A 15942-nucleotide genomic window follows, 5' to 3' on the forward strand; every position below is an offset into this window, starting at 1 on the left:
ACAAGGAAATGTTCATTTATTGACACATTGGCAGGCAAGAAGACGGCAAATTTAATTACACTCACTCCAAGGATGGCTGTATTTCCTCCTAAGGCCAACGAGCTGCTCGGGACTCATCGGCCTCCGTGTCTGGATCTTCTGTAACCCAATCAGAGACAGCAATCATGGGGCTGGATTTTGGAAGACAAAAAAGACAACATACATTTACATTACAATGAAGGCCTCCACCTCCTTTGATGAACACAATCAAAAATTCGGAGTTCTTCCGCCATGAGATTTCCACCGATCACATTTAGCATGTCAAACCTCAATGACAATTTAAACAAATCTGATAAAAAAGTCAGTTTCCTTTTTTGAAAAAAAATCCCAAACCCCATTTAACATGCAATCATTCAATTTCCAAGCCAAGTTCTTCGAGCCAAGTCCTCACAGACTGAGCTACTATAGTTCCCCCCAAAAACGGCGATTAAAGATAAGTGCAGCTCTGAAAGTGAAACTGCAACATTGAATCTCTTCATCCGTGCTTGTTAAAAATATTATGGCGTATAAGCCATCGTGGAAAATTGTTACCTTACTCTCATCTGCCTCTTCATTCAACCTTGTAAAACACAAGAAATGACACTGCAGCTTCTTTTTTAAATTAGGACAAGTCTGCGTCAGAATAAATAATCTCAGTTTATAAATAACTCGTAATTTGTTTCTTTTCTACAACATTATTAGATGATTTCATATAATTTTTTTGCTGGGCCATTCACTGAGATGTTGAAAAGCAGACAAACAAAACAAAATATGTCATAATAATTCGACTTACAATGATCCGGCTTCACAATAGGGTCGTTTTGCTCTTTGTATTACATGAAAATGTTGAGAAATAAATGCAAGATTTAATTAACAAGTACACATTACGACTTAATTGGTACGTTCATTTGCATGAAAGTGAAATATTGACAATAATTCCTCTGACCCCTTAAAGTGACATCTTGAGGCTTAGGAAGGGGGTCCTAGGAAAATGTTCTCACTTGCAATAAAAAAATAATAATAATATGTGCTTTTCCTTGAATTCTGAATCCATCCACCCTCAGGCGCAACACTCAAATAGAATGTAAGAGTTGCTTGATGTACAATTGAAGAAATGCCAGAAAATGTTCCGGAAGCTCGATGCTACACTAATAAAAAGTGCAACTATCCAATTCCAAATTCTTTTTCAAATCGTTCCACTTGCCTGGAGTCCCAAGAGGAAGCGATGAGAGTTTGCAAAGATGTTAGAGCAGCAATGATGATGTTCTACAGCAACTTTAACAGATCAAACAAAAAACATTTTCACTCCCTATAAGGCAAACGTGACAATTTACCATTAAAAAAAAAGTTTCACAAAAGCGGTTCACCCTCCAGCGTTTTTTCCATGAGGACAACGTTCCATTTAACAAATGTAAGACAAAGGCAGAGCCACTTTGCTACCTTCTATGGTTCTGCGGGAACTGGACCAAGCAGTGTTACCTTTAATAACCAACTAATTGGACACAAATGGGCCTTCTCTTTGAATAGTTAGGAAAACAAGATGGTAGCATTTACTTCTCCTAATTAAAATGATGATAAATGATTGGGCCAGAAGCGGTCGACAACGGGAGGAATCAAACAATGCTAGCCCAGAGAATATTTGATTGAGTTTGCGTTGCCCTTTGTTGGGCCGCAATCTCAAGAAGGGAATTGATTTTCATTGTAGTAATCAGAATAAGCATGATTTAAAGCGGGGATGATAACAGGGTGATGCAAAATGTGTGAGAAATTGCAGCAAGGAATATGCAAGCCTGTGAATGAAATACGAAGCGGATTCTCTGGATTTTTGGTCATTTGCAGTGTTGTCAGTGTAAAAAAATATATATATATATTTTGTGCGACCCATTTTGACCATTTGAATTGCAAGTTAATATGAATTTACAGTTTAAAAGGAGGATTTTTTTTATGGGTTGGTTTAAATGATCTTTTATTACAGTCCTCAGTTCAAAATGACAAACTATTATATTAAGAAACAATCTTGTTCCAGTGATGAAAAAAAATAACTCTTAACAAGGTTTACATTTCACTTCATCTCGTGGGAATGTCATTCTGCTCTCCATGGGGGCCATAAGTAAAGAACCTCGATAACAAGCACTGATAATCCTGCCAGTGATACACAACAGGCTTATTTGGACGTTTTTGCTATGTATTTTGTTAACCTAAAAGAAACAGCACGGCTGTCTACAAAAAAAAAAAAAAGTGTCCCCACGGCTATTATGTTACATGTGTACATTCTCTATTGATCTCAGAGATTTGTGTGCTCCGTCTCGTCCTCACGGGAATGTTAAAGCACAAAGTAAAAGAAGGCATTAAGAAACATGACTTGCAGTTCAATTCAAAGAATTTTTTCTTCTCCCAAGGCTATACTGTAATTACATTTTTCAATACTCAATAGTAAGACCCCCCCCCCTACAAAATATCTTAAGGGTTATGAAACTGATGCATTGAAGAAAAGTTAGCCATTACAAATTGATGTAATCACTTTGAGATGGTTAACTACAGTATAAATAAAAAGTATCCAAAATGTATTCAGAGTAGGTGAGGTTCTAAATGCAGAAAAATCTTGAATATAATCAATTTTCTGTAAACTCAGGACCAAAACCACAAGTCACTCAAGCATGCCTGTAGTGTTGAATAAGTGCATATTAATATCATTTTGTTGCAATAAAAACAAGCTTTTTTTTTTTTTGCAAACTCCTCAAAATCGCTGAGAGAAGTCAAGCAGGTCAACAACGACCAGGCCAAAGTCAGCATGCTAAAATTGAGCTCAAGTGTCTCCTTCCAAAATAATGTCAAACAAAATGTGTCAGGAGGCAGGAATGTAAGCAGATCATTTGGATTTATATAACCCATCCTTTGATTATTATTATTGTTGTCAACACTGTCTGCTGAGGTCAGGCAATCAGTGTTTGGCACATCAAAAGAAATAAAACGTACTTCCTTTTAGCATATTCATATTTTGCATGATAGCTAGCGCATTTGTGTAACATGATCTTTAAATTACATATCAACACACAAGTCAAGCTTTTCTTATTTGACGTCGTAGGCAATCATTTCTTTTCATGTCAAAGGGTAGCGGGATTATATAGTCAAGTAAAACAAGATTTTTAATCAGAATTTAATAAGATCTTGAAGATCTTGTCAAGCATCCAGGAATACCACGTACTCTATTATAAGCGTTTTGGTCATCAAACAATTAATCTTCATCACGTTCTGCGCTTTAATTACTTTTACGCAAGAAGACATTTTCTTGTGTTGTGACAGGATTAAGTTAATTCCACTTGACCTGACGTGATGATCGCTGTCGGCAAGGTGGATTCAGCGTCGCTAAAGACAATGAGGCTGGACCGTGATTGGGAATTTACTTCTTTGTTATGAGGCATCTAAAGGAGGGCAGGGTGAGGAGTTAAAAAAAAAAAAAAATGGCCATCACAACTGTGCAGGGTATTTGAGAGAGACGCGACATATAATTCTCACATAGTTATGAGGTTTATGATCCTTCAGCCGGGCCACACAATGGCCACGCTGGCTTCCTATCCACGGCTGCAGGTCGAGACCATTATGTGGATGAAATTCTTGTTAGGTCTTGATGCCGCGTCTCTTTGAAACATCACAATCGGGAGCTCCTCAGGACCCCGAGTGCTGTTCCAAGCTGGAGTACAACCCGTGCTAAGTAAGGTAAACATCCATTCGGCTCAGGAGAAGTCAAAGGAGACAAGATCAGAGGAGGTGTAATGAGCAGCGTAGATACGAGTCGGGCTTTTGTCCGTCGGCTTGTCTGTGCTCGGCCCGATGGGAGCGATAAGAGTCTGGAGCGATGCTTTTTTGTCCAGGCTCCAGGCAAACTCTGGTTTCAATCAAGATTAAGTTCTCTCGTCCTGTCCCTCATTCACATCTACATAAACACCACATCCCCTCCGCAAGTGGGGACACACTTGCTTTGACCCCGGCTTCCCATCAGCATTGGATTGATTGAATTACAGTGACCTCAGTCATTTTTTCCATCAGAGGATAAAATCAAAATTGAGTGAGTGAACCCTCATAAGACAGAACTCCATCTATGTATTTATTTATACTACAGTTTCAAAATAAAATTGCTCACTAAAGTGAAATTGGATCAATAACAGTTCCTTTATTTACATTTTATTTACATTTGGACTAAAATCCATCGTAGAGACAGTAACAGAGGGGCCACTTAGACATATGTACAGTGGATTGCAAGGTCATAAATGTAATCACACAAATTACAAAGTTAAAAAAGTGTCAACCAAACATGCGCTTGATAATGCATCAAGTTTGGTCTCATACGTGTTCAGCCTTTAGTTCCCTAGCTTGGATAAATCCCTGGTCACGTTTTACGGCGCCGTTTCTCCAAAGCGGTCGATGAAGCAGCCATGTTTTCCCGGGAGCGAGACGTCCGCTTTTTGACAGACGTCAACTTTGTGACACTGTTCAGAAGAACATTTGGTCAATTTCAAATAGGGTACTGGGAAATATGCAACATCTCTCCTAAAAGACATATCCTGAAGACGACAGTTTTATTGGACCATAAGCTACCCCCAGCAGATGCTTAACTGTTTTGAGGTAAACATAAAAGAGCCTTTAATTACACGACTCTGCAATAAACATTTAAACGTTGGCATTTACTACGTTATGTGCAATATAACAGGCCGGTGTATATAATAAGCGTCACAGTTGATGTTTAAGGTCCAACTAAACATAATTTAAAACACTGACTTAAAATCTAACGGCTTAATGCTATCGCATGAAGGGAAAAGCTACCAAATAGCAACAGCTATTTTAACACAAAATGGTGGAGCAACACATGTAAACAATCAATACTAAGCGACATATCTATATATTTGTCCTCTGCAAGAAAAAAAAAATAGAGCAAGCTCACCAAGTCACTTACAATAGTTATGCAAAGTAAGTTTAGAACTATAATATGCTGACGCCCAATGGCTAAGTTGCTCACAATAGAAAGACCCGCAAAGAATTAATCATGATGCACATTCTGTTCTCTACAGTCTATTTAATTCTTATTGCTATGTTTTTATGCAGTACTATTTCAAAAATGTTTATTACAGCAGTAATTGTGACAACGAAAAAAAAAAACTTTCAACAAAACTTCTATTCTGCCCCTTGCTAACGCTGGCAAGATACGAGATGAAACTCCAATGACAGCAAAGTGATCACCCATTCTTTATCATTTCTATGGTTCAAATCTATAAATTTATATTCCTTTGAATAGAAAGATTAAATAAGCTTAGCGATAAATGTAGTCGACTATTAATTAACCGAGACTTTACAAACCCATTGACATGAAACGGCTTAAATTAAGCAGAAACTCTGCACCTATTCAATCCAAGTGAATCTGTGCTTGATTAAAATGCCGCTGGGGCGGCCGAAAATTATTGCCATCTATCTCTACTAACAGCCATCCAATTTCGTCAACAGCAAATTCATTACAATTTAACTGGTTCCTCGTGAGGTTTAAAAGCGCCCTGCAGAGATAAGAAAGGTATGCCAGCTAAGTGAATGACGATTACTGATTCCTTCACACATATGTCTTCCAATAATTTCCATCCTTTCGGCGACAGGGAGGGAAAACTACAAAATTGACCTACAGAAATAATTTCTCAATTATTTTCACGCAAGTGGTGAAATGTCATCTTGATTTTTTTTTTTTAAATGAGGTCAATTCAACTCAATTGGACTCATTTTTGTCATCGTGTTGATCAAAAATAGGACATACTGGAGTGTTGGAGAAATTCAAAACACCTTTCTAAAACTCTCGATAAGGATTTGAAGACGTTTGTGCATCGGGGAAATATCCAACGGTGGTGGAAAAAAAATCAACAAAATTATGGTATGGTGTACTGAACTGTGCCACAAAAAAGGGGGAGGAGTCTAATTGTTTGTGGATAATGCAATTAATTGAGACACAGTGGATGCCACTAAAGTATTTGCCGATATAAGGTAACACAATTTTCATGGTCCAAGTTTCCAGCAGCATTAGTGGACCGCCTGACAACACATCGGGAGCAAGTCGCCCAGGTAACACGTCTGTGAGACAACCGCCAATGAGTTGCAAAGGCCACATGTGGAACCTCTTAAAGCTCACAAGGGAGGGGTAAAGATTGAGATCAGCTCACAGCCTATGACAAGGTGTCCCATGTCTCTTTACCCTGACTTTATTGGCAGGAAAAATAGCATTCCAGCACTGGAATTTGGGTCACAAGTCCACGTGGCGAGTGGAAGCTGGAAAGATGACGGAGTGGGTTCGCGGACGGGCAACAGGCCGATATGCAACGGTTGAGCGCCAACCACGACAATCTGAAATGTGGAGATTAAGTCCTTTTCTTTCCGGCTTCCTTCCGTGGACTTGACATGCCTCCTCCACACCCAATCTGCAAGTCTCCACTTAGTCTGAATTTATTATTCTTAATGTTTAGCTTAAAAACAGAAGCTTGAAGCCTAACCAACTGTGAGAACGTGTGAATTTTATATGCACGTTTCCTCAGGAACTAAATTCAAATCTAACTTTGGTACAATTTTACATTCAGTAAATACAACACAAATCTCAATTTTAGTTATTCATAATGATTTTTGCATATTATGGGGTAGCTGAGTTTAGCCTGGGTTGTTAGTATAAGTTAGAGAGTCTTTGGCACATATGCATGCATGCAAACGGACATCTTTGGAAAACATTTATTTTCAAGAAAAATGTAAAATACTGAAATCATACCTAAATATTTTGGATTAGAGTTTGTGGTGTATTTAGTAGCAGTGTGCAATGTTTTTTGTTTTTTTTCTAGCAAGTGTTTGATGGATGCTTGATGTCATAACTCAGAATAAATTTAACTATCATGAAGAAAAACCGAAACAATGACAACTAGATCTGATTTATTTCTTTTAGGGTGGAAAAGACTTACTCGTTTATGGAAGGTTCTGGTGCACAGATGTCTGAAAGTGAACTGAAGGTAGGGGGGGAAGAATGGAAGAATGAGAAAAACAGTTAATTTTACTGATAATGTGGAGTTACTGTGGCAACACAAGGCTTTCATAAAGTTTCTGGACTGCACTGAATCGAAATTAGTGCCAGACTTTCACACTGAAACTTATAAAAAATGTAAACGTCATACTATCTACACACGGCGTGAAACGCTTCCCTGCTGCTGTGATGAAGTGATTTTGCGCATTTTCAAGAAACATCAGGAGAAGATGAGGAAATGCAAGTTGTGCGCAAATATTATTTTCCGACCATGACTTGCATTTGAAAGACTTCTATCAAATCCCCCGCCAGCTCTTATGACTTAGAGCACACATCAGCACCCGCAAAGGAGAGCAGACACATTTTGCAGTCAATTTGTGGTTTCGCACTTGGGTGCAAAAAAATCCGCCAAGCATTCTGCCAGCAATGCCACACATCTCTCATAGTGCGGACAGCCAGCGATGTCCTCAGGTGGATCACAAGTTTAAAATTCAGGCTTTAAGGGGAGTTTTGGGGGGGGTGTCAAATGTAACCACATGGAAGGCTCACCTGCTCACTGACACGTCACTGTACGTGGGGCTGTTTGAAAGAAAAATGTCTCTGGGAAAAAGCTCCATTTCTTCCTCTTTCTCCTCATTTTTGATATCCAAGGAACCCCTTGATTTTGCAGCTTCAGCTGAAGAATAAAAATGATTTTTTTTTAATCACAGTATCTGACTTCATGTATAATGTTTGTCATCAATTTATTGAGATAATATTAGGCGTGTTATAAAATCTAAAGAAAACGTTTTCACCACTGTAAATTAGCATTAGAAAAGGAAATCGTGGTCAAATTATAAAAGTGAACATAGTGGCATTTCTCACCCTTTCCAACTCAATTACATGGCCAATGTGTCACTGAAGGGAAAGTTCCAAACCCTTCAAATACTCATGGAGACCTTTATCTGGAGCTTTAAAACCTTTGTAATGTAAGAGAATACCTTAAGGCTCCTCATACCTGCCGAAGGCGATTGCTCCGCATCCTCGCCTCCCGCTGTCTCCTTTATCCGAGTCTGCCTGGTTGTATCCAGGCGACCACGAACCTGAGCAACGAGCCGAGAGAAGTCTCTGCAGTGCTGCTTCCCTGTGAAGATAATAAAGCACGAGAAAGCCATTTGGACTTGCGTGGTAGAGTTCACTTGCTAAGCCGCCGGGGTTAGTCATGTCATTGGTAGCAAAATGTTGATTATTATGGCTGTGGTTTACCACGGCAATGCATCACAGATTGTTTTGTCACTCGCTGCACTTTCCAGAGCCGATGATATTGTTGAATAAGCAGCTGTTGATTCTGCAAATGATAAGTGGCATGTTTTGACAAAAGGCTGCAAGCTCGCACGAGTGCTTTGCAGAGTTTCCTATCTGTTATGCTGGCTGTGACTCACCCACATCCTCCTGTGATGAATCAAGGGGTTATCACGCCAGTGCAGCTATTATTAGAAGCATCCTTGTGTGAGTCACATTCATTTTTCAATTATTTTCAAAGGATTTTTTCGGTCAAGCTTCTTGTCAACATGACGGTTAGCCGGAAAACATTCTCCAATGGTGCGATCCGTGTTTGACAAAGGTATAAAAAATGGACCCAGGTCAGGTTTTACTTGAGTTTGTTTGACTTTGGGCTAGTAGTGTGAAGTTACAAGGCAGGATTGGGTGTGAGGTGTATCATCAAAGATTTTTTCTTTCTTTAGCAATTGAGATAACGCCTGCAATTTTTTCCTCCTCGTCTGACGGCAAAATGAGTGTTCTTTGCAGAGAGCTTCAAAGGAGAAGCTGTTCCTCGGCTCACAAGAGGCATAAAGATCTACTGCTAATTTTGCATTTTATTGCAATCGAAGACATCTTCCTGACCCGTTTCATGGCCTACTACTCATATTGATTCCCATGTAAAGTGCTCCCCATCAAAGTATTTTTTGTATCAGTTTTTTTTTTTTTGTAGTAAGCCTTTAAGGCTGTGAAATACGTATATTGGAAAGGCTCTATATGGACCAGTACGGTATATATCTTTCCCAATAATGTCTTTCTGTGTGGATTTTTTTTTTTTTAAATCAGACAGCAATCCTAATGTTCAGTTTTGCAGAGGTCAATGTTTTATACATCCATCCATTTCTTGTATTTTTATTTATTCGAAATAGAGCCAAAATGTACTAGATTCATTTGATTTAACAGAAACCCAATTCATTTTATTATTTTTTTTCATCACAAATACTGGTATTTATGATGTTTTATTTGGCCATACACACCCTGCAATTTTGTATCCCATTAATTACAGTAATGAGCAGTCTGTTGAACTTTGGCGTCGGGCAATTTAGCGGGCTTTGAATTTTGTTTTGATTCCTTGTGCAGTGCAGAAGCTGTTTTGTGTGCTGTAGTAATCACACATGCAGTTGAAATAGATGCAATTTATAAAACATCAGAACTGATAACAATGACTGAATAACAAGAAAATCACTTACTATATGTTGAGTGAACTTCCTCAATTTCCTCCTCAGAGTGATTCTTTGAGATAACCATAATCTGCACATTTGAAATCATCATTGTTAAAATTTCAAAACATTACATCATGACAAAAATGAAATGAGTCCAAAGCAGATTTCCCAGGAAAGACATTTTAACCAATGAACTCACAGGTTTGGCCTTATCACGTAGCTGATCTTTGATTCTCTCCGTGGCTTCCACCTCTTTAACTATTTCTTCAACTGTTGAGAAATGACATTCTTAATATACTTAATGATGCTCACGTCAAGCGTGCTTTAAAGTAAATCCAGCTACGCTTCTCAGAATCCCTTAATCTTCTCCAGAATAGAACCAGAGTTACACGTGAGATTGGCGTTCCTATGCTTTGAAGGCGTTCTGTGCTTCACCTGATTTAGGGTTGAGCGAGTCACACTGCGCATTGTAAATATGCACAAACTCCTTGTGCCTTTTGATCATCTGATCTCGGGAGCCTTTGCCGGATAGGTGGCATTCCTTGAGCCTCCGCTTCAACTCTTGCATGCTAAGCAGGTTGTACACCAGCTTTGGCATCGGGCGCTTCGTCTTGCCGAGCGAGCTGAGACAGACAATCATTGGAAATAGGTTAGCGTAATCGGCTGCATGCGTGTCACAATATAATTATATTTACGATATCGTCATTCCTCACTGTGAGCTATTTAATTTGACAGATATAGTCTGATAAAAATAATACCAATGAAAACATGTTTTTGGTATTTATAAAGCATTGGAAGCAAATACTTTGATGATGTTTTATGGTTTGAATTACCTCCTTAAGCTTTCCTTCTTCTCTCCGCTTGCGAGACACATGTCCAGATGTTTGTTGATGAACGGCTGGGACACACTTACAGAGCACACAGGGCACTCCACTAAAAGAAAAAAAACATTAATTGGACTAGACATAAATTCCAGCCAAAAAAGAAAATTAAAAGTGAAGTAGAACATTTGCCATTTGCACAGTATCTGAAAAATAAATACCCAGTGTTTTCAATTTCACAAATAATAACTCCTTTATACACAAGAAAATCTAATATGAATAAAATAAATATGATACAATTTACTATAAAAACAAAACTTTTAATACAGTAGTTTAATAACATTCAAAGGGAAAGTGGATCTGATGATAATACCATCAAAGCCAATTTCCCTTTTAATGTGGACATCTTGCACTGCCAAATTTGGAAGGTGACTTTGCAATGTATCAGGTACCACTTCTTCGTGCCAAAAAAAAATCTCTAAGTGTGCCAAGAGTTCCTATTATCTGCCCTGTCCAGGTTCACAGCAGTGGCGGTTTCAAGGCTTGATCTCATGGCAGCTATGTGAACCGCTACACTACTAATGTCTTGCGCATAACCAGATTGCCGGCGTTACATAACTGACAATATCAGAAGCGGCAACCTTGTGTGCCGGAGATAAGCTTTACCTTTCATTACGGGCTTCACATCTGTTGGTGGTGATGAGGATGAATGCGCTATCTCTTCCTCTGTGTTGTTGTCGTACAATTTTGTGTCCTCCTGCTGTGCTCCTTCCTTCACATCAACGGGTTCTTCCTTTACATTGGTTGAGCAAAGGTCGGTGTCGTCCGCACAGCCCGTCCGTCCAGTCTGGACAACTTTGACAGGAGTCTTTCTGGGCCTCTTCTGGAAAAAGTGACTCACAACAGAACTGTTGGACTTCTGGCCTTTGTCTGTGGGTGATTTGCATTTGACTGATGCGGGGTACTTCCGGGATATTGGTGGAGAGTCAAAATAACTTTGTGACAATTGCTGTCTGGAGAAAAGAAGAAAGCACGTGTATGGAATTACAACAAGGAAAGGAGACAGGAGAAAATAAAAAGATAGTTTTGTGAAAGCTCTGATCTTCTGACAAAAGCACAACAATACAGGATTACATAAACATCAAATATCCTGCTCAACTTTTCAAGTCAATGAGTCGAGGCCTTTAATGCCAACTTTAATGTTCCTTTTCAACGGACCATGAAAAAGGCGACACTTTGTCGCGGATCTTGAAAAGGTGAGCGAAAAACACATGGCAGCAGGGCCATTACATGGCAATAAAATGGAACCAATGAGGTGTGCAACGCTCCGTTTGCTACATTTAAAACTTTATATTTGAACTCATTGTGCCCATTAGTCTTGACTGACACGCATCGGACGTATACATGCACGTACGCACCTCCAAACTCCAAACAAGACATTGGAGAAACTCACTAAGTGGACATTATGTAATTCTTTATGTGGAACAGAGTACAATGGACACAGATATTCAAAAGTTTGCTTAAAAGTCAAACAAATGTTTGTATGACATTAAAACATCATCTGAGTTTAAATTTGGAAATGAACACATCTTTTTTTTGGTTCCGCTGCATTGTCTTCAATGGAGTGAGACCTATCTACGTGTCACATTTAAATGAGAGATGGGAGGGTTCTGCAACAGTGCAATCAGTCTCGACTCACTTTAAATATCCAGTCGTATGAAGATAACCAGATTTGCAGCAGATTCTATCAACAGTTCATTAGTCAGTGGCAGGAAGTAGATGGGGATCATTCATCAATTTGGGACAAAGTAAAGAAACACTTCAGTGCAATACTGACACTGTAGTAAATAATATTTAATATACTACTTGGTAGCCCTAAATTGCAAAATATATTAACTTGAGGCTTCCGTTGATCTGATACGCATGTTTACGAAAACCTACACAAGCACGAGAAGAACATGCAAAAAATGGCAAGACCACATTCCACCGTGCTGCCAGAATACGTTGCATAAATACCACATGTGTATTTGAAAGTAATTTCATGGGGAGTGCATCACCTCATATAGAGATCGTCACCTTTTTCTCTTGACAGAAACACATTTTCAGGCACTCAAGCTGACAGGAAATTAAAAGACCAGTTGCGTCACGCGCCCGGTGGTTCATTCGGTGTCAACATTCTGAAGTGAGACCTTTGTTGCAGTCTTGATAACTCCCAGGTGATTGATGGAAGAACAATGGTTTTGCGGTAACGAAAAAATAAATTAAAAATGCAACATCGTGAAGCAACCTCAGGCAATTTGTTTTGTTTATTAACTTGTTGGCTCAGAATGATGCCCACTAATGAAAGAGATTATATTCATCGACAGAACAGATGCTGACAATGTGGATGTCATAAAAGTGTTTTTTTTGGCTGGATACACAATTAGCTCATACTACGAGGGGTACCAATCAGTCCTACTCACGCCCCTAAAAAAAATCTAAATTCAGGCAGTCAAAAGAGTACTTGTTCAAGAAAAAAAGAATTCTAATTTCAATTAATTATTTTTAATTATTAATCTCTCAGCCTCAACTGTAGGAAACGTTTTTATTAATTGACTTTAGAGGTACAACATCATTAAGTGATTCATCCTAAAATGAATGATGATTATTGTTGATAATCGAATAATCGTTCAGACAGCTTCTTTAAAACATATCTGTGACAACAGACCAAACTGCTTCCTCAGTCAAAGTTTTTGCTTTTCACCACAGAATATTGAAATCAAACTTTAAATTTGGGCATTCAAGCTCGAGTATTCAAAAGAAAAATATGCCAGGCAGACGGAGAAAGTGAAGCAAACCATGTGGTCAGGGTCAACGCTTACTTTAAAAATACTCGTCAATTTCCTTGAGAGCAGCAGCCTGCTGACATTGGGGCCTTAAAGCAAACATGAGCCGCAAAGCTACACAGCATATACAACAACAACATACAATCTTACGTAACCTCAGCTAATGAAACCAAAATCCCCAGTGAATATGCCTTAAATCCTTTGTTTTGAAATGAATTCCAGGACTGGAATACCTGTTTGTTTTTCTTACACCTTTTCAAATGCAAATTACTAATGATGTGGAAGCCAGGAGTGGGGAGATAGGGTAGTTTATGTCACAACTGGATTAATGTTGCAAATAAAGATTCAGTTGAAGAAAAAGATGCCACTTTAGAAAAGAAGAACAGCAAATGCGACTGGCAATAACAACCTCATTAAATTATGATGTTAATAATATTGTCACCACAGAGACAATCGATCATTCTGGCGACACAACAAGTGGCTGGTTAATGGTTTAATATTGACAAATTAGTGGCACAATATCATGTGCCTGTTTTTTTTAATGAGTTACAAACTAACAGCAAAACTTTGTAATCCGATTTTGTACATTGATTGCGACAGTAATTGGGGTAAATTATGAGGTCTGTTCAGTCCTCTAACACAAATAGCACACGACAAGAGCTGCAAATATATTGTTACTTAATGAGAAGACTAAATTTAATTTAGCAAAGGATAGAGTGTGGCCATAAATGGCATCACAAATAAGAAGTTTTAGATGTTGAACTTCACACAGCAGACCTCAGAAGACCTTAACAACCTTTCCAGTTTCTTACATCATCCATTTGTAAAACGAATTGCCCTCCAATGCATCATCACTTTTTTTTTTTTTTTTGTTGCTGTAGAGGCAGACTGACTTCTAGTTTAAGCGTCATCACATCGGCATAACGCCAACAAATTTTGTTGGATCTCAAGTTTGCTTACCTTGCAGCTTGAAAGTTTACAACCAATTCATCCAGTAAACGGTTGTTTCGTAGATCTTGTTCCGTTGCTTGCTAGTAGAAGAGGAAGTAAACGTTAAATAACAGAAGACAGATACGAATAAATGGTGTTACAAGCCCAGTCAAGGAACGAATTGAACTTGTACAATATTAAAATTTTATTCTGTCCAATATCTGAATCAGCCTAAGAAGGTTTATATCAGCCAAGGCCACGTTATCATTGTGGCACAAGAAAGTCTAACGTAAACAAATAATTTCCTTGAGCTCAAACATTACGTGAAGTGGTTTGAAAATATTTTTCAAGGCATATTTTTCGTGGAAATATTAAAAATTGATGCTGATGCACTTTGAAGGTTCTACTGTACTTTCAAAATTGGGGGGGTTGGACAAAACAAACAGAACAGATAATAGATAAAAATTGGAAAGTTTTTCAACATTAGATCACGTTTCCGTGACTTAGTTATTTTTTCTTTTCTAAAGGAGGAATTACAGTTCATATTGGTTAATGAGATTCCTGAAAAATGCTTCAAACTTACCGTATTGCAAACTGGACAGTGAAGCTTATAAGAAAAGAATTTGCGGATGCACAGGGAGCAAACTGTGAAATAAAACACAGACAATTCAACCACAGATAATTATAATCCTTCTCATACAGTCTGTTTCTGTCTAGCAAGCCATCTAATGATTGCAGTTTTGTTAAAGACTCAGAAAGTTATGAATGTTTCAAACTCGCATTAAAAAAAAGTTCACCACTTAAATTATTAAGGTGACCAAAACAATTCATTTACAAAATACAACTGCCGTACTTACAATTGTGAGAGCATTCGGTCATCATTGAAGTGTTGAGAAAATCAAAACAAATAGGACATCGCAGTAGGGCGTCAACGTTCTGTCAAAAGGGGGAAACATAACAAAAAACACGTCAGGTAGTAGTTACTCATCTGTTATAACATGCAAAGATATGACTTGGCACGAAAACATGGTTCGGATCATAATTATAATTGGTTGTATGGAGGGATAAACAGACTGGATCGCAATTGTTGTGATAAGTTTCTTACTTAATTGGAGATGACGAATGCAACTCCAGAAAAGCTTGGCAGCACATATCTTGTGCACCTTATGTCAAATAATCTTTGGGTGCGTCGTTAGCTCCTGTGATCAACTCACAATTTAGCCAACAAGCTAGCAAAACAAACACACACGCGCACAAAGTACTGACAGCAGCTCAAACTTACTTTTAAAGCCACCACACACGGTGGGAGATTATTTTCCGTTTGAAAGGCCATATCGCATCAATCAAACTACCGCTGGACCGTATCTCGGACTTTTGATCGGTTTCGCAACTGCTTGTCCCGCTCGAAATCGAAAATCCGGGTACGTCATTTGACCACTTCCGCTCGGTCAATGGTGCCTGAACCGGGACTCACTCTTGTGTCGAAATATTATTGTGATTCTATGCAGTGGTGTGGAACGAGTTCGATTCACAAAGAGGGCTTTTTATAATATTTTTTTGAATTAATAGATCAAGGTATGAGCATGCAGTGCATTGCAAATTTTAACGACTGTGTTAGATCCAATTAAATTGTGAATCAAAACAGCACTTAATTATTTGCGTAAAAACTATATTTATAAAGTCAGGGTTGGGTAAACATTTGAGATCGGTGGACTTTTAAATTGAACAATTCTTGAGTTACAATTAACAATTAATAAATGAGACAAACAGAACAGTCCAGCTGAGATTGAGTCAACCCCTGGAAAAATATTATTATTAAAGTAATTTGTACTTTAAAATGTTTTTATGTTGCC

General features: G+C 38.4%; 1 protein-coding gene across 3 annotated transcripts in view; it reads right to left on the reverse strand.

Moving 5' to 3' along the window:
- Positions 1 to 15541, reverse strand: part of rad18 (RAD18 E3 ubiquitin protein ligase) — a 19344-nt gene extending 3803 nt beyond the window's left edge. Inside the window, exons 1-13 of one of the 3 annotated variants that reach the window (XM_049734788.1) lie at positions 15372 to 15541; positions 14947 to 15025; positions 14673 to 14734; positions 14120 to 14190; positions 11001 to 11347; positions 10347 to 10446; positions 9949 to 10136; positions 9713 to 9783; positions 9541 to 9601; positions 8049 to 8174; positions 7601 to 7727; positions 6993 to 7034; positions 66 to 170 (exon numbers count right to left, since the gene is read on the reverse strand). In XM_049734788.1, the coding sequence (XP_049590745.1) occupies positions 89 to 170; positions 6993 to 7034; positions 7601 to 7727; positions 8049 to 8174; positions 9541 to 9601; positions 9713 to 9783; positions 9949 to 10136; positions 10347 to 10446; positions 11001 to 11347; positions 14120 to 14190; positions 14673 to 14734; positions 14947 to 15025; positions 15372 to 15422 (1407 nt within the window). In that variant the 5' untranslated portion in view covers positions 15423 to 15541 and the 3' untranslated portion in view covers positions 66 to 88. Of the gene's footprint in view, positions 1 to 65; positions 171 to 4169; positions 4506 to 6992; positions 7035 to 7600; positions 7728 to 8048; positions 8175 to 8296; positions 8379 to 9540; positions 9602 to 9712; positions 9784 to 9948; positions 10137 to 10346; positions 10447 to 11000; positions 11348 to 14119; positions 14191 to 14672; positions 14735 to 14946; positions 15026 to 15371 lie in introns of those variants that run through there. The other 2 variants (XM_049734787.1, XR_007484754.1) reach the window with 2 other exon arrangements.
- Between the last annotated feature and the right edge of the window lie 401 nt (positions 15542 to 15942).

This window comes from Syngnathus scovelli, chromosome 11, assembly GCF_024217435.2.
Source record: "Syngnathus scovelli strain Florida chromosome 11, RoL_Ssco_1.2, whole genome shotgun sequence".
Taxonomy (NCBI): domain Eukaryota; kingdom Metazoa; phylum Chordata; class Actinopteri; order Syngnathiformes; family Syngnathidae; genus Syngnathus; species Syngnathus scovelli.